General features: G+C 46.8%; 1 protein-coding gene across 1 annotated transcript in view; it reads right to left on the bottom strand.

Moving 5' to 3' along the window:
• Positions 1-244: 244 nt before the first annotated feature.
• The window catches only part of CARHSP1 (calcium regulated heat stable protein 1), a 36,317-nt gene continuing 15,060 nt past the window's right edge, over positions 245-21,501 (bottom strand). The window contains exons 2-4 of the mRNA XM_059484291.1: positions 19,726-19,936; positions 15,495-15,617; positions 245-1,865 (exon numbers count right to left, since the gene is read on the bottom strand). Coding sequence (XP_059340274.1) covers positions 1,703-1,865; positions 15,495-15,617; positions 19,726-19,916 — 477 coding nt within the window. The 5' untranslated portion in view covers positions 19,917-19,936 and the 3' untranslated portion in view covers positions 245-1,702. The remainder of the gene's footprint in view (positions 1,866-15,494; positions 15,618-19,725; positions 19,937-21,501) is intronic.

Below are 21,501 nucleotides of genomic sequence, written 5' to 3'. Positions count from 1 at the left end.
TTTGATTGTTTTCAGCCCCAAACACATTTCTGGCTGCTCTGTCCTGGGAGCCTCCTCTGACAGGTGCTGGCCTTGTTATTCCCTAATTGTTCTGGTAAGTGCAGTCAGTGGCTGGGAAAACATTTCCTTAAATAAAACTGAAATCACCACACAGGGGTGCCTGTGCAGGCACCTGCATTTTCCTCTTTAAAGCTGATCCTCCTCAGCATCAGCTACCCAGGGAGCAGACTGGAAACACATGGAAGCACTGAAATGGTTGCATTTATTGTAAAGAAAGCAGGGGGTGATATTGCAACAAGCTGCACAGTGATAAACCCAGCATTACCAAGGCTTATGGGTCATAAAAACAGAACCAAACCCAAAGCCCAGCACACCACAGTGTAACAGGCACAGCTAAGGGAAAACAGCCAGCACAGCAGTTCTGAACCCACATCACAGCTGGGCACAGATCAGCTGCTGTGAAAGGCTCAGGAGAGCTCCTGACAGCCAGCGCCTCTTGGTGAAGCTCCAAACACACAACTGAAGCTACACTGTTTCATACAACTAACAAGAGTTCTGCCTTTTTTTGTTTGTTTTTATTTGCAAAGTCAATAAAAATCCACTGTTAGGAAAATAACAGAGAAAATTTCTTCATTTGAAAGAAAAAAATATATATGGAAGGCAAATAGGAACAAAACCAATTTAGTAGCACTACAACTACACAAAAGTCTGGGGAAGGGTGGCCCTATCACACCCTACCAAGGGAGTTTGCCAGGGAAACAGATGCAGAATTACTTCACCAAGACAGCTGAGAACTGTCAGTGTTTAACACACCTGGGCAGCACACACCTGCTGTGTAGCAGTGCAGGTGCCCTGCCTGCCCCTGGCACACCATGCCAGTCAGCTGCATGCAGTCTGGAAGGCAAATCTTCAGCCTGGTCAAAATTCAGACACCCTCTGAGGCTGCGAAGTATCCACTACTCTACGGTTTTCTACCACTTACCTTGGAGCAAATTTAAATTTGGGATGGATTCTTTTTTTTAATACTGGCCTATAAAATCTGTTGCTAATCAACCATCAAGGCACCTAAATAAAGTCACAAACAACCCCAGCTTTACCAGTACAACACAGTTTCCACACCATTTGCAGGGGTGCACCCAATGGGCACTGGAGCACAACCCCCTGATGGAGATCTTCCACCCTGTGGCAGCTGCTCTGTTTGTGAGCTTCCTTCCATGAGGAAAACAAGTCAGCAATGAACACCTCTGTGTGTCAGCCAGGGCATTCAGGCACTAAATCAGCAATAAAGGTGCTGCAGCCCTGGAGAGCAGCCCAGGGAGCTCAGGGCTCAGAGCTGGGCCGGGCCACCTGCACCAGCAGAGCTCTCCTTGAAACCTCTCCCCCCTTCCCCTGGGCATTTCCTGGAATCAGTTCACAAGACAAAAGAAAACCCAAACCTCCCCTCCTCCACCAAGCACACAAACTAGGTCTCTTTAAATACATTTCTTGTAAACACATTACGCTAGATTTTTTTCATTAGCATTTGAATTGCCTTTTTTTTTTTTTTTTTTAAATCAGGCCAGCTGTAAAAAATGGTAATTTTGGCCTGCATCTGCTTTATTGACAATGCAGTATTTCCTCACACACAGAATTCTTCAGGCAGGTCCTGCAGCCAGTTGCTGAGCAGAGCCCACCTGGCAGCAGCCACGCTCCAGGGGACGCCTCAGGAGCTGATGACGTGCCCTGACCAGGTCTCGTGCTTGGTGCCAGGGGCCAGGTGGGTGATCACCACCTCCACTGCCTGCAGCTTCTCGTTCTTGGGAGGGATGGTGCACATCTTGTAGGTGACCTCGTCGCCTGCCACGGGAACGTACTCGCCTTCAATGCTGTGGAGGGAAGCTCCAGTTAGTCAGGAGTCACAGAAACACTCGTTCTCTTCTGCAGCTGACTGAATTTTTTATCATAATTGTTAGCTTAGATGCTCAAAGTACTTCAGGGATTTTATAGAGCCTGTCATCTGTCAAAGTCTGAGGCTGATTTTGGTTGTCTCGCAGTGAAATCCTATGAAAACGCTATAAACACCACCATAGCCCTAAAAAAATCAACCAATCACAAGAAGTACAAAATAAAACCCAATAAAACCCACAAAAATCCCCACTCCAATCTGCCTTAAAGAATATTCAGGTGAGCCCAGGCTTGGACTGAGAGCTGTGCACCAACACCTCACTTGCAGCAGCACTAGAGGGCAGGGCTGCCAAGGGCTACCACTTACTTCGAAGATATGGTTTTTAAACTAAACAAAATTGATCTCTTTTTGGTTGGTTTCCCCCCACTTCTCACTTAGGCTTTTGAAGTTTCAGTTTGGAGGTTTTTTTTATTTTTTCCTAAGAAGAACTGTACTATGTAATGGCAAGATTTTCCCTTTAGGTTACTCCACCGTAACACAGTTTGAGGTATTAAATAAAAAAGGAGCCCAGGTGAGATATGGTATCAAACATTTCAGAATTACTTGCTATGAGAAAAGAGAGTGTTGTCATCTTATTGCAGGGGTTCCATACTGCTGTCTCCTTATCACAACAGTTCCATACCTTCTGGGTATTTCTCATCGTCAGCTCCTCACAGCACTGACTCTTTCTCCTTCCCAAAGCAGCCACTGACTCCAGTTCCCTTCCCACCCAGCCACCCCACTCTTTTATAGCATCTGCTTCTCATTGCTTACAGCTGTGGCCTGGTAAAGTCAGGCCTGTTCCTGATCTTTGCTAATTGGCCCAGCTGCAACTCCTTAGGGGTGAGATTACTTTCTACACTAGCTTTATTTTCTTATATTCTATTCCACTACAAGAGAGCTCTGCTATCCTGATGTGTGAGCCTGCACAAGCACCCACCCAGCACTCAGGGACATTTCCAGGAGGCTCCTCCTGGCCTCAGCTCCCCCAGAGTGATGCTGCAAGACCTGCACTGTGCATTTGCTACTGCACATGAGCCTGGGTTTGGAATCAGTGGGAGATGCCAAAAGAGCTTCACCTTCTGTTCAGAACAAGGTGCTGATGACACAGAGAGCTGCAAACAGCCCTCCTCACCTCCACCCTGTGTTTGAGATCACAGCTTTGTAATAAAAATCCCAGCATGTGCCACTGAGCACTGGCAGAGATTCCTCCCTCCTGCCTTGCCATGAGGCTCTGACAGTACAGAAGATGCCACTTCACCTTTCTTTAAATGTACCCACACCTACAGGCTCAGCTTCCTTCCCCTGCCCTGACATTTCTCAGTGAAGGTTTTCAGTGTTTCTCAGCAGTATCTGTATTTGGGAACAGATCAATGCTAATAATAAATTCTACTGGATGCCTAATTGGTGACACTTGCTTGTGAACTCCTGAAGTCCAGATTTGGGTCCAGGAAAGAAAAAATAAGTGGTCTAGGTCAGGAGTTTGTAGTGCACCACTGAGTCTGGTATTTGCCTTCTCTGAGAGCACACTGGGAGCATGCTCACCCCACTCAGGAATTTTACCCCATGTTTTGCTAATAGCAGAAATCTCAGATTTTAGCAGTGTCCTTTATATGCACTCTCATTTTGTGACCCATTAATCTTAGGGATTTTCTATTGCAGGAAAGGCTGGCGGGACTGATAGGAGGCAAACACGCTGGTCCCTACTGGGAGTTCTAACCTCACATCAGAGTTTGCTTCTCCCCACAGTTCTGCAAAACTTCTCCAGCTTTGCCTCTCCCAGCCCTTCCCCTTTTGAGGGCTCCTGTGAGAGCCCTGCCCTGCAGGTCAGCTCAGGCTGTGGTGAGCCAGAGCAGCCCAGACAGGACAGGGTAACCAGGCAAGTACAAGGGAAGCTGAAAATGACCCCTACATCAAGACTTCTCCCATGGGAAACTCAAAAGAAAAGTCATTGTTTGCTAGCTGATTGCATCAACATGATATTGAAAATGCTGCTGTATCTAAATATGAATCTAAAACCTGCTATGAGGAGTTAAAGGCACTCCCAAGGCCTGGGGTTTGAAATGTTTGAGGGAATAAAGTCTTTCAGAGTTTATTTCCCTGGAAATGCCTTCTACTCAGGAGCTGCCCCTGACTGTGGCAATCAGACCCAGGAGGGAATATCCTGAGCTGAACCCTTCAGAGCACTGCCTGGGAAAATGGGAGTAAACTGAAGGCAGAAGAAATATTTACACCAAAAATGAAGATAAAACCTCCTTCATCAGACCTGACAGCCCCTTCCAACCCACACAGGCTGATCCAGCTGACCTTTATTTACTTCCAGAGTCCGCAGGCCACCCTGTCAGCCCAGCCCAGTATCACTGGACAGGCTCTCACATCTGACCTTTGCTGTGCTGTGCTCTCCAGTCACTGCCTCCATCTGTGCCCCATTTCCCCCAATTCCAACAGTTTAAGATCCTTTCAGGTGTGGAGGGATTGCACACCCAACCCTACTGTCCTTCCAGGAGCAGAAACTAATTTACCTTTTCTAGTGCCACAGACCCAAAAGGTTACCCTGACCTTGAAACAGCAGTTTTGCAGTGAGGATGTACTGGAACCTGATGAGGGAACATAAAAGCCCCAATAAGAGACACAGGAAAGGGTTGAAAGAGTCAAACCAGAAGTGAAAATAAAAATGGTATATAAAAAAAAAATCATCACCTTTCCTACTTAAACCTCTTGAATCTCGAGGAGGATCAAAGGAACCTTGATCCTTTGTGGCAAAAAAAAAAAAAAAAAAAAAAAAAAAAAAAAAGAGCAAAAAAAAAAAAAACTTGCTATAAAGCTTAAACCACTAAAACTGAACCAGATCTCCCCTTGGTGCTCCAGGCACCACTGCAGAGCCCCAGGCCCTGAGGGAGCAGGAACTTGTCACCACTGCACAGCCACCCCCAAACGGATGCCCTGCCCAGGAAGGGATCTCAGGTTTCGCTGAAACACCTTTTTTTTAAACAAATGGGAACTTTACATGTTTTTTAAAACCTCTGTAAAACAGGATAAGCCATGGTTAGTGAAATAAACGTTTGAAATCTGCAAAAGTGGGTAAATATGGTTAATGCAAAAGGAAGGTGGATTCACAGTCTCCCAAAGCACCAATATAAAAAAGCTTTAAAGTCCTGAAAAATGGAGGCAAATGAGGAATCACTTGAATATTCAAAATCAAGTGAGGAAGAAGTGCAGCTTGAGCATTTAAAAGGATGGGTGTTTTGTTAGGGAATGTTTTGTTTAAATGGAAACATGAATATGTACCTGGACAGGTTCAGGTAAGGTGTGTGTTGCAGGCACACTGGTAACAAAGTGATTTTGCTTTTCCAAGAAATAAGACCAAATGAATCAGTACACACACACACAGGATGTGGCTAATACAGCCCACACTGCAGGCAGGGAGAGGAGAAGCAGAGGCCCAGCCTGCAGGACACACTCAGCTGTCACTGGAAGCCACCACATCCCTCAGGCCTTGGGAGGCCCCTGGTCTGCCAAGGAAAAAGAAAAAACCAAAATATTTGCTGACCCCCATTTCTTATGCTGAATCATGAGGTTAAATACTCGTGTTCCTGCTACTGAAGGGATCAGATTGTGCCCCACAGAGCCCTGAGCATTGCCCAGCCCAGGCAGGGGCACTTTCTCTGCTAGGGAGCATTTCTTGCAGGGCTGAGCATTATGCTGACAGCATCAGATCCTTTCTTGGTTCCACTGCTTATCCAAGCTGACACTACAGGTGACTGGGGCTTGTGATAAAACCTCATTCAACCCCAGGACAGCTTCATCTGATCCCTGCTTTGCTGTCTTTCCTCACTTGTTGAGGTGACCCTACCCCTCCTTTGCATAGCTGTGTATAAAGGTTGTGGCCACACAAACATCTCCAATTTCATTCTCTGCTTTTGCCCTTTAAACCTTCCTCCCACAGATCAGATATTCTTTTTTCTCCTGCAGGTTTGTGATCCCTAGTTATTTTTGGTGCCCAACAAACATGAGATCATTAGCTCACTGCCCCCAGGGCACAGGAAAAGCAAGAGGACAAAGCTCTGCAGGCTGAGCAGAGCTGAGGGTGAGCAGTGTCCCCTGGGCAGTGTTTGCCACCAAAAGCTGCTGCTGGGACAGACACAGAGCCACTCCAGCCCTGCTGTCACCACATGTGATGCTTGGAAGGAGAAACACACCACACCCAAACTTGTGGAGGGATGCAGAAAGGACAATCTGATGGCACTCAGAGGGGGTGACATGGTGGCACTGCAGGCAGAGCCCTGCACAGAGCTGGGGGAGATCCTCCAGCAGGAAGCAAACCTCCAGCACTGGGCAGGAAATGAGCTGGAAAAGATCAGAGAGAGTAAACAGAGCTCTTGGAACAGACTCAGCCTACAACAGCCATTCTGTAAACAATGTAAGTTGCCTGGAAAATTTGGTAAAGGAAGTTAAATATGGACCTTTCTGATGTTACATGTTGATTAAATAATTTTAGATCTGTATTTTTTACTTTCACCCTCCATATATATTAAATATTGATCTAGAGGAATGTGGAGGTTTCCACTGCTGTTTGAGCTATTGGAGTGCACTTTCAATTCAAAATAATGAATATCTACATACCCAGGAATCTTAAGACACTTCGGCAACTTCAAATTCAAGCTAAAAATAGGAAATGCTTCCCTGATGTCAGAGTCAGAGAGACACAATAGAGTGAGTTTTAGATTATCCAGCACCTCCCATTTCCCAGCTCAGTGCCAGTCTGGTATGGTGGAGCATTTTATCCTGCACTATTTTTAGGGAACTGGGAGGTTATTAGGAAACTACCTAAATAAGGAATGTTCTAGTTCTTCCTCCCCACAGCTGCTATTCATATTCCAGGCTCTAGTTAAACCTCTTGGGACAAAGCCAAAGTCACGTGGAACATTTAGGAACAAGAGTTTTCAGTGAATTCTGACCTTGCTGGTCACCAAGCCTGCCATGGGTGACACCATGAGCACCTCCATGGGCTCTGTTACCTCCTGGGCTTCTTAAAGTTTCTTGACATTTCCTCAAGAAACCTGAAGTGTTTTTAACAGCATGATACACCAGAGTAATGAACCACTGTGAGTTACTAGTCCCAAATGCCCTCCCATGCATTCCCTGAGCAAGCCAGCACAATGCCAGCAGTGACTCAGGGAGCTGCAGGGCTGCCTGTCCCCACCAGCCACACCAGGGACTGGGACAGATGAGTGTAAAGAGGCTCAGACTGAAGAATCCCAGCTGTTAATATCTAAGATCTCTCCTGCAGGATCCCCTGAGCTGTAGCAGAGACACTTCCCAGCTGCCCTTCTCTCCCAGTTCAGTGGATGCACATCCTGTGCCCAGCTCTCCACTGGCCATGGTGTCTGAATCCCCACCCAGGGATAGCTATGGCTCCAAATCTGCCAATTCCAGCCCAGGCAGCACAGACACCCTGTGAGGAAGGAACAGGAGAGAACTTTGCAGGGATGCCTCTGTGGGCTCAGCCACAGACAGACAGCTGCTCCTGCACACAGCCAGCCTGGATCCTGCCACAATCCCACCCAACACAGTTTGGATCATGGAGGGGCAGGTTCTGGGGAGACTTCACTGCAATAATGACCACAGCATTATTATCACAACCTGACTCTCATGCATGCAACACTGCAAAGGGAGTTTTCTGACCCAGCTGTGGGGGTGCAGAACCCTTAGGGAAAAGATTTTCCATGTTCTATTAATTTCCAAACCCCTCTCGAGAAAGATCTGGAATTCTGCTGCCTCTCCTCCCTGCCCCAGATAATTTACCTATTTCAGACCCTTCACCCTGCAGCAAAGCATCAGAAGGGGAGCCCATCAGGAAGGATGTGTGCTGCCCAAAGCATGAAAGTCATCCAGGATTTTGGAGGCAATCAGAAAACTGAGATTTGGCTTCCCAGCACCCCCAGAGCAGTTGGTTGCAGTCAGCAGAAACTGTTTTGCTGGTAGTTCACAGAAAAGCCAGAGAGGCCAGAGAAGATTGTTCTCTCAGCTCAGATTCAGCTCTCAGATCATTTAGAATTACCAGATAATTTTAATTTCCAGCCCATATCGTTCCACTCCAGCAGAGGAGCGGCACCACAGAGAAGCCAGGAGATGTGGCACTAGTGCTGTGCACCAAACAGTGATCTGGCAGGAAATCAGAGGAAAGGAAGGAGCATGAAAAGATGATCTCTCCATGGACACAGCAGCTCAGAGCTGGGCTCTCCCTGCAGGAAGGTGCAGCTGACAGAACACCTCCAGCACAGCCAGCAGCTGGAGTGCACCAGCAGAACGGGACATCCCCAGCTGGGAGCCCAGAGCCCTCGGGTGCTCAGCCCTGCTGAGTTACAGACACTGGAGGCAAACCTGAGACCACACCACAGTGGAGAAGTGAAGCACAGCAACGTGCCCAGGATGTCCCTGGGGGAAGCACAGCCTCAGTCCTCCAGAGCCATCACTGCCCAGGGGTCAGGAGCCCAGCCTGAAGGACAGCCTGAAGGCCTCTCTGCAATGCAGCATTTTCCCCTTCAGAGCCAAGTGCTGGCAAACTGCAGAAAACCCACAAGCACTGCATGTTTTTTCTTTTTCATTAAATATGCTGCTTTGGCAAAACAAAATCTTTTAAAACACCAAGAGTGTGGTCATTCATCCATCACTGCTCTCTGATGAGCCACCTCCTTGCCTTGCCCTTGCAGGTACACAGGCTTCAGGCCAAATCCCAGATAAATGCAGAAGCCTGGGGCACAAAGCATCTCCATCAAGTGCCCACTCCCAGATGCTCAGGGGAAGCAGAAGGGTGGGTGCAGTGCTCTGATGCACAACACTTGGTCTGCTCCCCATGTCCCCCATCCCTCAGCAGCCCAGTGGGAAGGGAAGCTGGTGTGAGCCTGTCTGAAACACCAACAGCCAGCACTGCAGGGATTGCTGTCTGCCCTCGGGGAACACCCCACAGCTACAGGCGGGACAGCAAGAGGGCATGGGGCACCAGAGGCACTGTGTGTGCTGACAGCCACAGCAGGGAGCATCTGGGAGAGCTGAATTACTCCTGGGAGGGAACAGGAGCCAAGGAGGTGCCACACAGGAGGATAAAGCTCTTACTGATGCTGTAACACCAGCACACAGGAGGATAAAGCTCTCACTGGTGCTGTAACACCAGCACACAGGAGGATAAAGCTCTCACTGGTGCTGTAACACCAGCACACAGGAGGAAAAGCTCTCACTGGTGCTGTAACACCAGCATCAGTTTGGTGACAGTGGAAATGGAAGCACTGACAGTACATGTTGCCATTAAAAATGTAATTACGGGCTTTTTAAAAATTTCACTCCAGGCAAATGAATTCGCCTTTGCTGCCTGCTTTCCAGAGATGTTTATCTGAATTACTATCTCAGCAACTCCTCTGCCTCCATGCTTGCCAGCTAGGGGTTTATATTCACTACAGCAAGCACATTTTGTGTTTGTTCTAGAGAGGAGTGAAGTATGAATCTGAGAAAAACAAAACCTCATCACACCAAAGAGCCATGACATTTCCCCAGCACAACTATTTATACCAGGTTGAGAACTGTCTGCAGCAAGCACAAGGATGCAGGGCTCACTTGTACCCAATCAGTTAAAGAAGAGAAGTGGCTCCACACAAGTGTTATCAAACACCAAACAAATCATCTCTGCAGCCTTCAGAGCCACTCATTGAATCAAAGCCAGCAGACAAAAAGCCCCTTCCAAAGCCTGTGCTGCCATGCAGGCTGACCCTGGCAGGCTGCAGGACTGGGCAGGGAGCAGCTGCTGAGGTGCAGCACAGCCCAGGGCAGGTCCTGCAGCTGGGGAGGGACAACCCCAAGCACCAGCACAGGCTGGGCTCACCCTCTGGATGGCAGCTCTGCAGAGAGGGACCTGGGCGTGCTGCTGGGTGACAAGTGACCATGACGTGCCCTGGGGGCCAGGAGAGCCAGGGGGAGCCTGGGGTGCCCTGGGGGAGTGTGGCCAGCAGGGCAGGGAGGTGACCCTGCCCTCTGCTCAGCCCACTGAGGCACAGCTGCAGGGCTGTGTGCCCTAAACTCTGCCCAGCCCACTGAGATACAGCTGCAGGGCTGTGTGCCCTAAACTCTGCCCAGCCCACTGAGATACAGCTGCAGGGCTGTGTCCCTGTCTCTGCCCAGCCCACTGAGGCACAGCTGCAGGGCTGTGTGCCCTAAACTCTGCTCTGCCCCACTGAGGCACAGCTGCAGGGCTGTGCCAGCTCTGGGCTCCTCAAGGAGCCACCAGAGAGGTTCCACAGAGGCCACAGAGGAGAAACTGCAGGTGCTGGGCCAGTTCAGTTTGGAGGAGGCAGGACTGAGAGAGGATCTCATCAGATGGAATTATCTCAAAGGCTGTTGTCAAGAGGATGGGGCCAGGCTCTTTCCAGTGGTGCCCAGCAACAGGACAAGGAGCAATGGCCATGAACTGAACACCACAAGTTCCACCTCATCATGAGGAAGAAATTCTTTATGTCAAGGGTGACTGGATCTGCGAGGGAGAGGATGAACTCTCCCTGTCTGGGGACATTCCAAACCCACCTGGATGCATTCCTGTAACCTGCTCTAGCTCACCCTGCCTTGTCAGAGCCATTGGATTAGATACTCTCCACAACTTCCTTCCAACCTTAACAATTCTGTGATCCCATATTTCTACCCACATCTCACACGTACAACTCAATAGCAGCTTTGGTGCAAGATCCACTCATAAAACATGTCCACATTCCTGAACAGATACACAGAAAATTTTGCAGACATGAAGTGAAGCTTTCCAATGTCACAAATATTTGACTTTATTTCTGGGCTAATGCTCACTTATAAAAAGAAAATGCCAACCCAAGTGTCATTATTATCTTACAAAAAATAAAGAAACTTACAGGGAACAGACATCCCATCCTACGGAAGACATTTTCACTAAAGTATAACTTCAGAGCTCCTCAAAGCTTAGAGCAGAAAATAATTTAATTCCTCAAATTAAAAGTTTATGTTGAAAATCATAATAATCTGCATGTCAGGCAGCTGGTACCTATGCTTAAAGCCTTCACTAATCATCACAGCTTAGTGATGAGCACAGAGGAACAGTCTATCTTGGTGAATCCAGACTGGCATAACCATTTCATCCAAGCTCCTGAAATCCCAGCTTTTGGGAAGAATTTGGGAGGAATAATCCGCTTTCATTTCATGAGAAGATGCCTGTACCACACTGAGACAGTGAACAGGCTAACATCTCCCTCACATTCAGATTTAACTGAATAAATAGATGGAAAAGAATCACTTGATAAACATGATGAGGATCTGAAAACTCTGTGCGAACCAGAGCCACTGGAGTCCCCTGAGCCACAGGCCTGGTTACAGAATGCTGCCACAAAAAGCAATTCCAGTTAATAAACAGCAATCTATCAAATTCACTGTGAAATAAACTGAAATGAAAGGCATTACTAATTTGTCCTTCCAGTGTTGCCTTGCATCAGAATTAAGACAGTGACACCATCACCCTCCAGCACTAAAAGCTGTTTCCAGCAACTCAAATATACTCTGAGTAATTAAAGAACACAATGTGCTGAAACCTTCAGTACTTCAATAATAGCACTTTTCCCTAACAGGTTGAGGCAGAAACATCAGCTATTTTTGAACTGAAGCTCTGAGACAGTACCTACATGTGAAACATTTCAAACAGGGGCCCATTCCTGCTACAATAGAAAATGCTGTTGACTTCAAGAGAGCAGAATTGACCTAGAGAAGCTGTAAAAACACAAAACACTTCAGTCCTACAAAATCTATATGAACTAAGATGCTTCTGAAAGAGCAAGGAGAAGAGCCTTTGAGCACACAGTTTCTGCCAGAAGAAGGGCATGGTTTGCCTGCTGTGAGATGGGAGGAGAAGTGGAGGTCCATGGTGAAAGCCAAGTCAGTAAACCCCACAAAGGGCTCAGAGCCTGTTTGGGGCAGGAGGAGATCACCAGGGAGGGAGAGAACCCTCAGCACTGGGACTGCCAACCATGGGGTGGGCAAAGCCTCTGCCAGAAAGGCACAGGTGCCACAGGAGTGGGTGGGGAACAGGAGGTGCCCTGCAGCCTTCTCCTGCAGGGACAGCACAGCACATGGAGCCTGCTCCTGGTGTGAAATGGACTGAAATGGCACAGCTGAGAACAGAGAGAGCCAGGCTGGGCTGTGGCTGGGCTGTGTCTGAGGGCACAGAGCCTCCCACCCTGCCCACAGAGCACCTCTGTCCCTCTGAGCCCTGCCCTGCTCAGCCTCCCCACACAGGGTGGTGCAAGGATGCCGGAGCAGAGAACCTCCTGTGCCAGCCAAACACTGCAAACACCTCCACAAGTGAGGCTGGCCATAAACTTTTACAACCTTTTGGCTGGTTTAGGATGGAGGGAGTGGGTGGCAGGCAGGGGAGGGTGGCACAGCTCTCCAATTACTCCAGTACAGTTTATTATTGATGGCTCTCAGAGCAGTGTGAGAGCAGATGGGATCAATACACCAACAGCACAGCCCACCAGAGGGGACTCCTGTCACAGGGGCCTCGCACAGAGCACCAAAAATCACATAAAAATCGCACAAAGCTATTTTTGTAATGTCACTTGGGACCTCAGCATAGGAGACATATGGGAGTCTTAAACAGGGAAACAGAAAAACATCTCTGGAGTTGCTACTGAGTGGAGGGGAATTGAGGGCAGGCACACCTTGTGCACCCAGAATCAAATCCAAGACAAAGATGTGTTGGGCCATAGGACAGGAACCTGAAAGAGCAGTTCACATTTTGTACAGACAAACAAAACAGCAACCCCAATCAAAAAGTCATCCCCGGGGTTTTAAAAGGAATAATTTCACATAACTGAAGAAAATTTTACTGAACTAGTTGGAAGAGAAAATGTACAAGGAAAAAAAAAACAGGACTGAAAATAGACAGTTCTTTAAAAGGAATTCATTAGAAGGCTGAAAATTCATGTTTCTGCAAGAAGGCTGTTGTAACTAAACCCCTGCTGATCAGTAACTGTATAGGTCAGACTACATGTTCACAGTTAAATTTTTTAAATTGTGACATAGGAAATGCTATTTTTAAGTTATTCAGGAAATGAGGAGAAATAGTGCATTTGCATTAGACAAAAGAGAAAGGAGATATTAAAAATGTCACTTCCTTGGGTTGAACACAAGTCAGACCACTGAACCTATCCGCACCCATGAGCCCTACAAAGCTTTGGGTTGTCAATGCCCATGGTGCAGCAACATTCCAGAAACCTGGAGGAAAGCCAAGTGCTCCTTCTCCAAGGACATGTGCTGCACACACAGCCAGGAAAGACAGCTGGGGCAATGGGAGCGGGTTTGGTGAGGTTTGGTTGACTTACCACTGGATAACCACTCTGAACAACAGATAAGGATTATACAGCTTCAGTACTGTGAGCAATAGGTAAAATAAAACTGGTGGTAGAGGAGGTTACAGGAGGATAAACATCAGTCTTAACACACACACCCTCAGAGACCAACAGCCCCTGGTCAACATCCCAGCCTAGGAACAAATATTAAAATTGCCCATTAAACCTTGCAGATTAGCCAGGCCATAAACACCAATGCAGAGTGTGGGGTGTGCTGGGGAGTGCTGGGCAGGCAGGGCTGTCCCAGGGGATGTCCCAGGGAATGTCCCAGGGGATGTGCTGGGCAGGCAGGGCTGTCCCAGGGAATGTCCCAGGGGGTGTGCTGGGCAGGCAGGGATGTCCCAGGGGATGTCCCAGGGATGTGCTGGGCAGGCAGGGCTGTCCCAGGGGGTGTGCTGGGCATTGCTGGGCAGGCAGGGCTGTCCCAGGGAATGTCCCAGGGATGTGCTGGGCAGGCAGGGCTGTCCCAGGGAATGTCCCAGGGATGTGCTGGGCAGGCAGGGATGTCCCAGGGGATGTCCCAGGGAATGTCCCAGGGATGTGCTGGGCAGGCAGGGCTGTCCCAGGGATGTGCTGGGCAGGCAGGGATGTCCCAGGGGATGTCCCAGGGATGTGCTGGGCAGGCAGGGCTGTCCCAGGGGATGTCCCAGGGATGTGCTGGGCAGGCAGGGCTGTCCCAGGGGATGTCCCAGGGATGTGCTGGGCAGGCAGGGCTGTCCCAGGGAATGTCCCAGGGATGTGCTGGGCAGGCAGGGATGTCCCAGGGGATGTCCCAGGGATGTGCTGGGCAGGCAGGGCTGTCCCAGGGGATGTCCCAGGGATGTGCTGGGCAGGCAGGGCTGTCCCAGGGAATGTGCTGCCCTGCAGCCAAGCCAAGACTCTCACATCCAGGAATCAGGAATGCAGCCACGGCTGGGAATGCCAGGCTGGATCTGCACCAAACTTTGACACTGCAGAGGATGCTGAGGTCACAGCAGGTAAGCAACTCTGCAAAGACTGGGGATAAAGGGCTAATGCAATTATGGGATGTACAGAGAGAGAAACAGAGCAGAACTGGAGATTTTATCTCCTTACACTGTAACTGTGTGTGCAGTGTATAGTCTTAACATTATGCTTAAATTCTTCAGTCTCTTTTCTAAGCATGCTGCAAAGACTGGCTTAGACTGGAGAAAAATTCTCAGCAAGGGACTTAAAAAGCTTTATCTGCTTAGTTTATCTAAAGGTAAATTCAGAGGGGGTGGTTCTCAGTGTGTTCAGAACAAAAAGGGTTCAAGCACTAATGAACTCTTTAACAGAGAAAGCTTCAGCCATAAATTGCTCACAACCTAAGCTAGATAAATTCAAGGAAGTAATAAAGTGTGACTTTTCTCAACAGTAAAGGCAATTAACCTTTAGTTTAATAATGGTACAAGCAGTGCAAAGTAAAAGTAGTGAATTTTCAGTGTTATAAATCTTTACATTAAAACTAGATACTGCATGAAATATTTGCTTCAGATGAATGCAAGTTTCTGGGTCTGGGCAAAACTCATAGCTTATTCTAAGAGATTTAAGGATCATCTTCTAGTTTTTAACTCAACAGATTTATAATAATAACACCAGGAAAAGAACTGCATAATCTATTGCTGCCAGTAACATCTGCATAACCCTTCTTTGCTGGAGTGAGGATGACAGATTATAAACCAGATTGTGCCTGAAATGTTGAGAGCAGTTGGTAATGAAGGCAAAGCAGAGCTGCAGCTCCCCTTGGGCATATATTGTATTTGCAGGGAACCCCTGACGAGGGGGAGAGAGAAATGATGCATCTGACTCCATCTTATCAGAAGGCTAATTAATTACTTTATTATACTGTATTATTCTATACTATATTACATTATATCTAAACTGAATCTGCCAAGCACTCAACTCTGCACACTCTGCCCTGAATCTCGTGACTGTCAGCCCACAGTCGTCACAAACACACACACACACACACACACCTGGCCCTGACAGGCCAAGGAAACAAAACCCCATCACTCTGGGTAAACAATCTCCATATTGCATTCTGCTTTGGCACAAACACAGGCACAGCAAATGAGATAAGAATATTCTTGGGAAGAGCTGTGCCTTGCTTTTCTCTGTGCAGAGCAGTGTGGGGCTGGAGGCAGACGGGCAGAACTCACTCAGAGATGTGCACGAAGATGTCGGGCCCTCCGTCGGCGGGCGTGATGAAGCCGTGGCCCTTGGAGCGGCAGAAGCACTTGCAGACCCCTTTGTAGATGGGCCCCTCTGAGGCTCTCACCGTGCTGCAGGAGGAAGCACAAAGAGCAGCTCAGGGCTGGGCACACTGAGCAAAGGCACAGTGGCCAAGCCCTCCCTCCCTGTGAGCTCTGCAGCAGCGCTCAGCTCTCACTGCCACACACGGCACTGCCGGGGCCTTTGGAAGGGACACTCAGATGAAGATGAGGTTTGCCAGCACTATAATGCATCAACTGCCACCTTGAATTGAACTGCTCCATCACTGGATGAAGTTTTCCTCCAGACAACATACTAAATGTGAGAATCTTCCACTTCCAGACACCATCCTGCCTTTGCTGCCTGCTTTCCAGAGATGTTATCTGAATTACTATCTCAGCAACTCCTCTGCCTCCATGCTTGCCAGCTAGGGGTTTATATTCACTACAGCAAGCATATTTTGTGATTGTTCTAGAGAAGGGTGAAATGAAGTATGAATCTGAGAAAAACAAAACCTCATCCCATGACATTTCCCCAGCACAACTATTTATACCAGGTTGAGTACTGTCTGCAGCAAGCACAAGGATGCAGGGCTCCCTTGTACCCAATCAGTTAAAGAAGAGAAGTGGCTCCACACAAGTGTTATCAAACACCAAAACAAATAATCTCTGCTAAATGTATGAATCTTCTACCTTTGATGGGTTTGGGAGTACCAGTGTCCACCTAAGTGCTGTGCTTTCACAGATTTCACAGGAAGTGTGAAGCCCAGCTGTAGTGCAAGCAGCCAGACTCATGCCTGAGCTCCTCCTCCACTGCCATGGGACCGGTATTTTAAATGAGACACATTGGCAGAACCTGCAATCTGCAACAGTGCCATCAAAAAAAATTACTTGTCCTGAAAACTGTGTGGTTAAATCCTTTTCAGCATCAAATACAGTGATCCAGGGTTTGCATCCAGGGATCCAAACCACTCAAACACTTCCATTAATGAAAACCAACTGGTTTTCTCTGAGCATTGCTAGGTCAGAACCTTCTTCATGCCAGGAATATCCAGTAGGTTCCATGTTAGAAGAGGATTTTGGTGCAATTCTTCAAACACAATGACAGTGCAGCCGTTTGTTTATGTGCATCATGGCAACTTGGACATCATTGTCCCAAATGTTTAAATTTTACTGAAGTCTAAATGAAATTGTTTTTAAAAAATGGTAACAGCTTTGTTCCTTAAATCAAACTAACAATAAAGAAATGCAGTTGAAAGTGCTAAAGAAAGAAATCTCCATTAAATTACTTCATTTCCAGCTCTATAAAGCTGTCAACACACCTGACCTCATAAGTGCTTGTTACACAGAAAAGCACTCACTGTCCTAAACAAGCTATTAAAGTTCAATTGCATCTTTCAAAGAAATAAGGCACTGTGGGGGATGAGGCCCCCCACTCTCAGTGACCCAAAATTAAATAATCCCACTGAATAATAAGCCACTGCCTGTCACATTCATCTCTTTATACAACTGCTCACCTAGAGCTCTTGTTGAAAAAGGACACACACACAAAAAATTCAGACCTATTTTGGTTTTCAGGGCAAACAAATACAGCAAGATTCTTACACTAATTAATGATTAAAGAACTGTGGAAGCCAAATAACAAATTCTTTCTTTTTGTAAGAACCAAACTAAGATTAACAGCTGAGAAGATTTACAAAGAGTTCATTATTAACACAGCACTGAAGCAAGCTAGCTTGGACTTGCTTTTCAAGGGCAACCCCAATTATTAAGTCAATTATGTTCCTTTTAGTAATCTGCTTCCATCAGGAAGTTCAGGGCATTTGAAAGCTTTTGGAACTGACAAAATATAAACTTTTCTTCTGCTTTTCTTCTTTTTTTGCCTCATTTTGAATTCAGAAGTAATAATATGAAGCATCAGTGAGACTTATTATTTAAATCCTCATGGATAACTCTGGAAGAAAAGAGCTGGATAACACTGCAAGAAGCAAAAGGGGAAAAGCACACAAACCAGAGTGAGTGGCCCAAAACAGGCTGGCTGTGGGGCTGAGATCTTTTTGCTACAGCTTTCATTCAGCACTGCCAGACCTTCCTCACACAGAAATAAAAGGCTGTGGCAGAAGCTTCACATAGTACCCAGATTCAAAGGCTTTGAGATGAACAAAGGAGCCCACATTGCCTTCCTCAGGCCAGCTCCTCACTGGGAGGCCCCTGACAGGCACTGGGAATTCTTTGCAATGGCCAAACCCGGCCACACCATCCTCAGCTGCTGCACTGGGGAGGGGATCCCTCTGGACAGGGCTCACAGGAGCCTGCACAGCACCACTGGGCCCCAGGAAAGACGAGGGAAAGCCAGCTCTGCTGAAAGATCACTACCTCAAAGAACCACAAAAATAAACAAATATTACCTTGTTTCATGGAAAGCCTCACTCAAAAAACCTTAGAGAAAGAGATCAGGGGTGACACCCTGATAACTCACATTCTTTAACAGGTCTATCTGAGGAATCTTAAGATGAAGGCATGAAAGCTGAATAAGAAAAGAAAACAAGGAAATAATAAATAATCCCACTGAATAATAAACCACTTTCCTCTGAAAAGTGATGGAGCATCCGTAAAATGTAACTTTGATGACATTAGCACAGGTGTCAGGAGTAAAAACCCAAAAAACTTCCAGTGAGGTTTGGTCCAGTGCCTCAGGGGCAGTGAGAAGGGAGACCATGCCAAAAAAAAACTCTGGATCTGAGAAGGAAGCACCAACACAAACTGGTCCTGGAAGCCACAACCCAATGTCAGAAGTGAAGCAAAGCTTTAGACAACAAACTGTTTTGAGGGCTCTTGGTGTATTTTCCCCTCCCTGTAAAACTTTTGTCTCAAAGAGCCAAGAGACTTTGAACACCCTTTACTAAAACAGAGCATTGAAAAACTATAGGATATTTGGACTTAAAGTCCAAAAGCATCAGAACTTCTTGGAGAAGAGTATCACAAAGCATCTTCAGACACCAGGCCCCCTCCAGGGGCTGCTGGCTGCGCCCTGTTACTGTTGAGTAAGAAATTACACAGATTATTAGAAGGTTGGTTTGCAGAACAGTAGTTTCAATATGAAAATTCTCTCCTTTTATAGACAGATTTTACATATTCTACTTGATTGGTTAATTAATAAAAGCATTTTTCTTCTCTTTTTTATTGATAGTTAAAAGAATATTGCAATTCTCTTATTTTATAGATAGATATGAAAATTCTCTTACAGATAGGTTTGACATTGGTTGGTTCTTTTATAGATAGTTAAAAGAATATTGTAATTCTCTTATAGATAGATATGAAAATTCTCTTATAGACAGGTTTGACATTGGTTGGTTCTTTTATAGATAGTTAAAAGAATGTTGCAATTCTCTTCTCTTATAGATGGATATGAAAATTCTTTTATAAATAAGTTTGATATAGGTTGGTTCTTTTATAGATAGTTAAAAGAATATTGCAATTCTCTTATTTTATAGATAGGTTTGATATTGGTTCGTTCTTTTATAGATAGGTTTGACATTGGCTGGTTCTTTCATAGATAGTCAAAAGAATATTGCAATTCTTTTATAGATAGATATGAAAATTCTCTTATTTTATAGATAGGTTGGTTCTTTTTTAGATAGTTAAAAGAATGTTGCAATTCTCTTATTTTATAGATAGGTTTGACATTGGTTGGTTCTTTTTTAGATAGTTAAAAGAATATTGCAATTCTTTTAGAGATAGATATGAAAATTCTCTTTTTTTATAAATAGGTTTGACATTGATTGGTTAATTAATAAAATTTAGGAAAGTATTAATTAATACTTTTGTATTAATTAATTTGTATTAATTAAAAAGTCTTAATTGATAAAATTAATATTTGATTGGTTAACTAATAAAAACATTTTATTTCATTTATTCTGAGCCTGCCACAATCTCCCAGCAGCTGGGAAGCCAACAGTCCACACCATTAAACCTCCGGCAAGCTCAGGCGTGCTTACAAACAGTTTTTGAGAAGAACAGAAAAACAGAGCAGGAAAACACCACTTGTAGGTTGTTTACACCAGTAAGTTATCATCGTTATAACTCCACAACAAAGTCCCCCAAAGGCGCGGTGAGAGCAGGCATTTCCCGCTCCCGGCGCAGGCTGCGGCTCTCGCAGCGCCGGCAGGGCGGTACTCACGCCGAGAAGGTCCGCGTGCGGCGGGTGGGCAGCGGGCTGGGGATGAGGCAGCCCCGCAGCGGGGACGGGGAGCGCTCCCGCGGCCGCCGGCTCTCGGGCAGGTGCAGCGAGCTGGGCGGCGCGGCAGGGCCGGCGCACGGCGGCGAGGAGGAGGAGGAGGAGGAGGAGGAGGAGCTGGGCTCCGCAGACATTCCTGAGGCCGGAGCAGAGCCTGGAGAGACGAGAGATCTGATTTAGCCCCAGACGGGAATTGTCATAAATGCCACAGATGCTTGCGATGCTGATTTTGTAAGAGCGTGACTCACTTCCTGCAGACGTACACACGGACACGGCTCCACCAGCTCTGCTCTGTATCAGTGAGCTGGTGTTTTGTAAAGTTTATTTCTTTTGAAATGTCACAGTTTTGTCAGCTGTAGTAGGAAGCTCCTCTGCAAACAGATTACTCCACAACCAACGTGTTTGCTCACTCGTGCCTTACTCACAGGCTCTGAGCCCCAGTTCCTGCTCTTGGTGTGCCCCACACACCTCCCACACTGATGGGCTTTGACCACAGAGGAGTTGCGCACAAACACACACCACAAGAAAGAAGCCCTTGAAGAAGAAATGCTGAGATAAAGCTGCACCTCCAGTGCTGCAGGTTGGTTTTGCTGTGTGATCACCATGATAACTTCATTGCTGCTGCTGCTGCTCACTTATTAACACAGCTCTGTCAGCTCATAACACCTCCAGCCTGACTGTGAGAAGAGAATCAGAGGAGAGCTCCTTAATTTCCCTCAGACTGAGGCAGGCAGCTGATTTACTGTGCCTGGGAAGGAGCACAGCAAAGCTGGGAGGCAGTGCCAGCCCTGAGGAGCTGACCCCTCCTGCCTGGGAGACCTGGCAGACCCAGCAATCCCCTTTGGGAGCTCTGAGCCTGCCACAACCTCCCAGCAGCTAGGAAGCCAACAGTCCACACCTTCATTCAGACCTCCAGCAGGCTCAGGTGTGCTCTTGCTCAGGTCCCACAGCCCATGCCCTTCTCAGCACGCCAACAGCAATACATCCCATCACACAACAGGGGCAGAACTCCCAGAATCCATGCAAGGAGCAGGGTCAGAAACAGCAGCACTTCCACACACACAAATGCATGGCTCACAGCAGCAGTGGCAGAAATAAGAGGAAATAACCAGCACTGCTCTGATATTACTATGCAAGTCCCCAGCCACACTGAAAGGGGAAGATGATTTGCAAAAATAACAAATAACTCACTACAGTTTTACTTAAGAAGACTAAAAATATCTGGTTATCTGGGATGAGTTAGCAAAAAATGTGGCGATCTGAGTCAAGAAAATATCACGAAGGGAAGAAAAGCTGCCTTTAAGACCAATAGTTTAATTGAGCTGAAATCTCTCATATCCATTATGCACCCTCCTCTTGACACCCACACTCCCCAGCCCATGAATTATGGAGTGGATCCTTGACATGACATTTGAGAGATGCAGCCTTCTTGTCAATGACAAATCCATATTATTTCTTCCTGAAAATAAAGACTAAAATTAAAAAGGCTTCTTAAGAATGAAGTCACCAGGGAACAAAGGCTTTTGTCTTTAATTGCTCAGGGTGCTCAGAAGATAGAAGTGAATAGTCAGTCATACTCCCTCCTCTACCAGCTTGAGCTTTCCTCACTGTTCTCAAGAACAACTCAGCTAAGAACAAAACCTCAGCTTTAGGGATGGAATTTCAAATATGGATGGTATCTGTCACCTATGAGCTAATGCCCTGCCCAGTGTCCCAGCA

This window comes from Ammospiza nelsoni, chromosome 17 (genome assembly GCF_027579445.1).
Source record: "Ammospiza nelsoni isolate bAmmNel1 chromosome 17, bAmmNel1.pri, whole genome shotgun sequence".
Classification (NCBI taxonomy): Eukaryota; Metazoa; Chordata; class Aves; order Passeriformes; family Passerellidae; genus Ammospiza; species Ammospiza nelsoni.
Note: the sequence above shows the minus strand (reverse complement) of the source record. Positions and strands in the feature narration are given on the sequence as shown.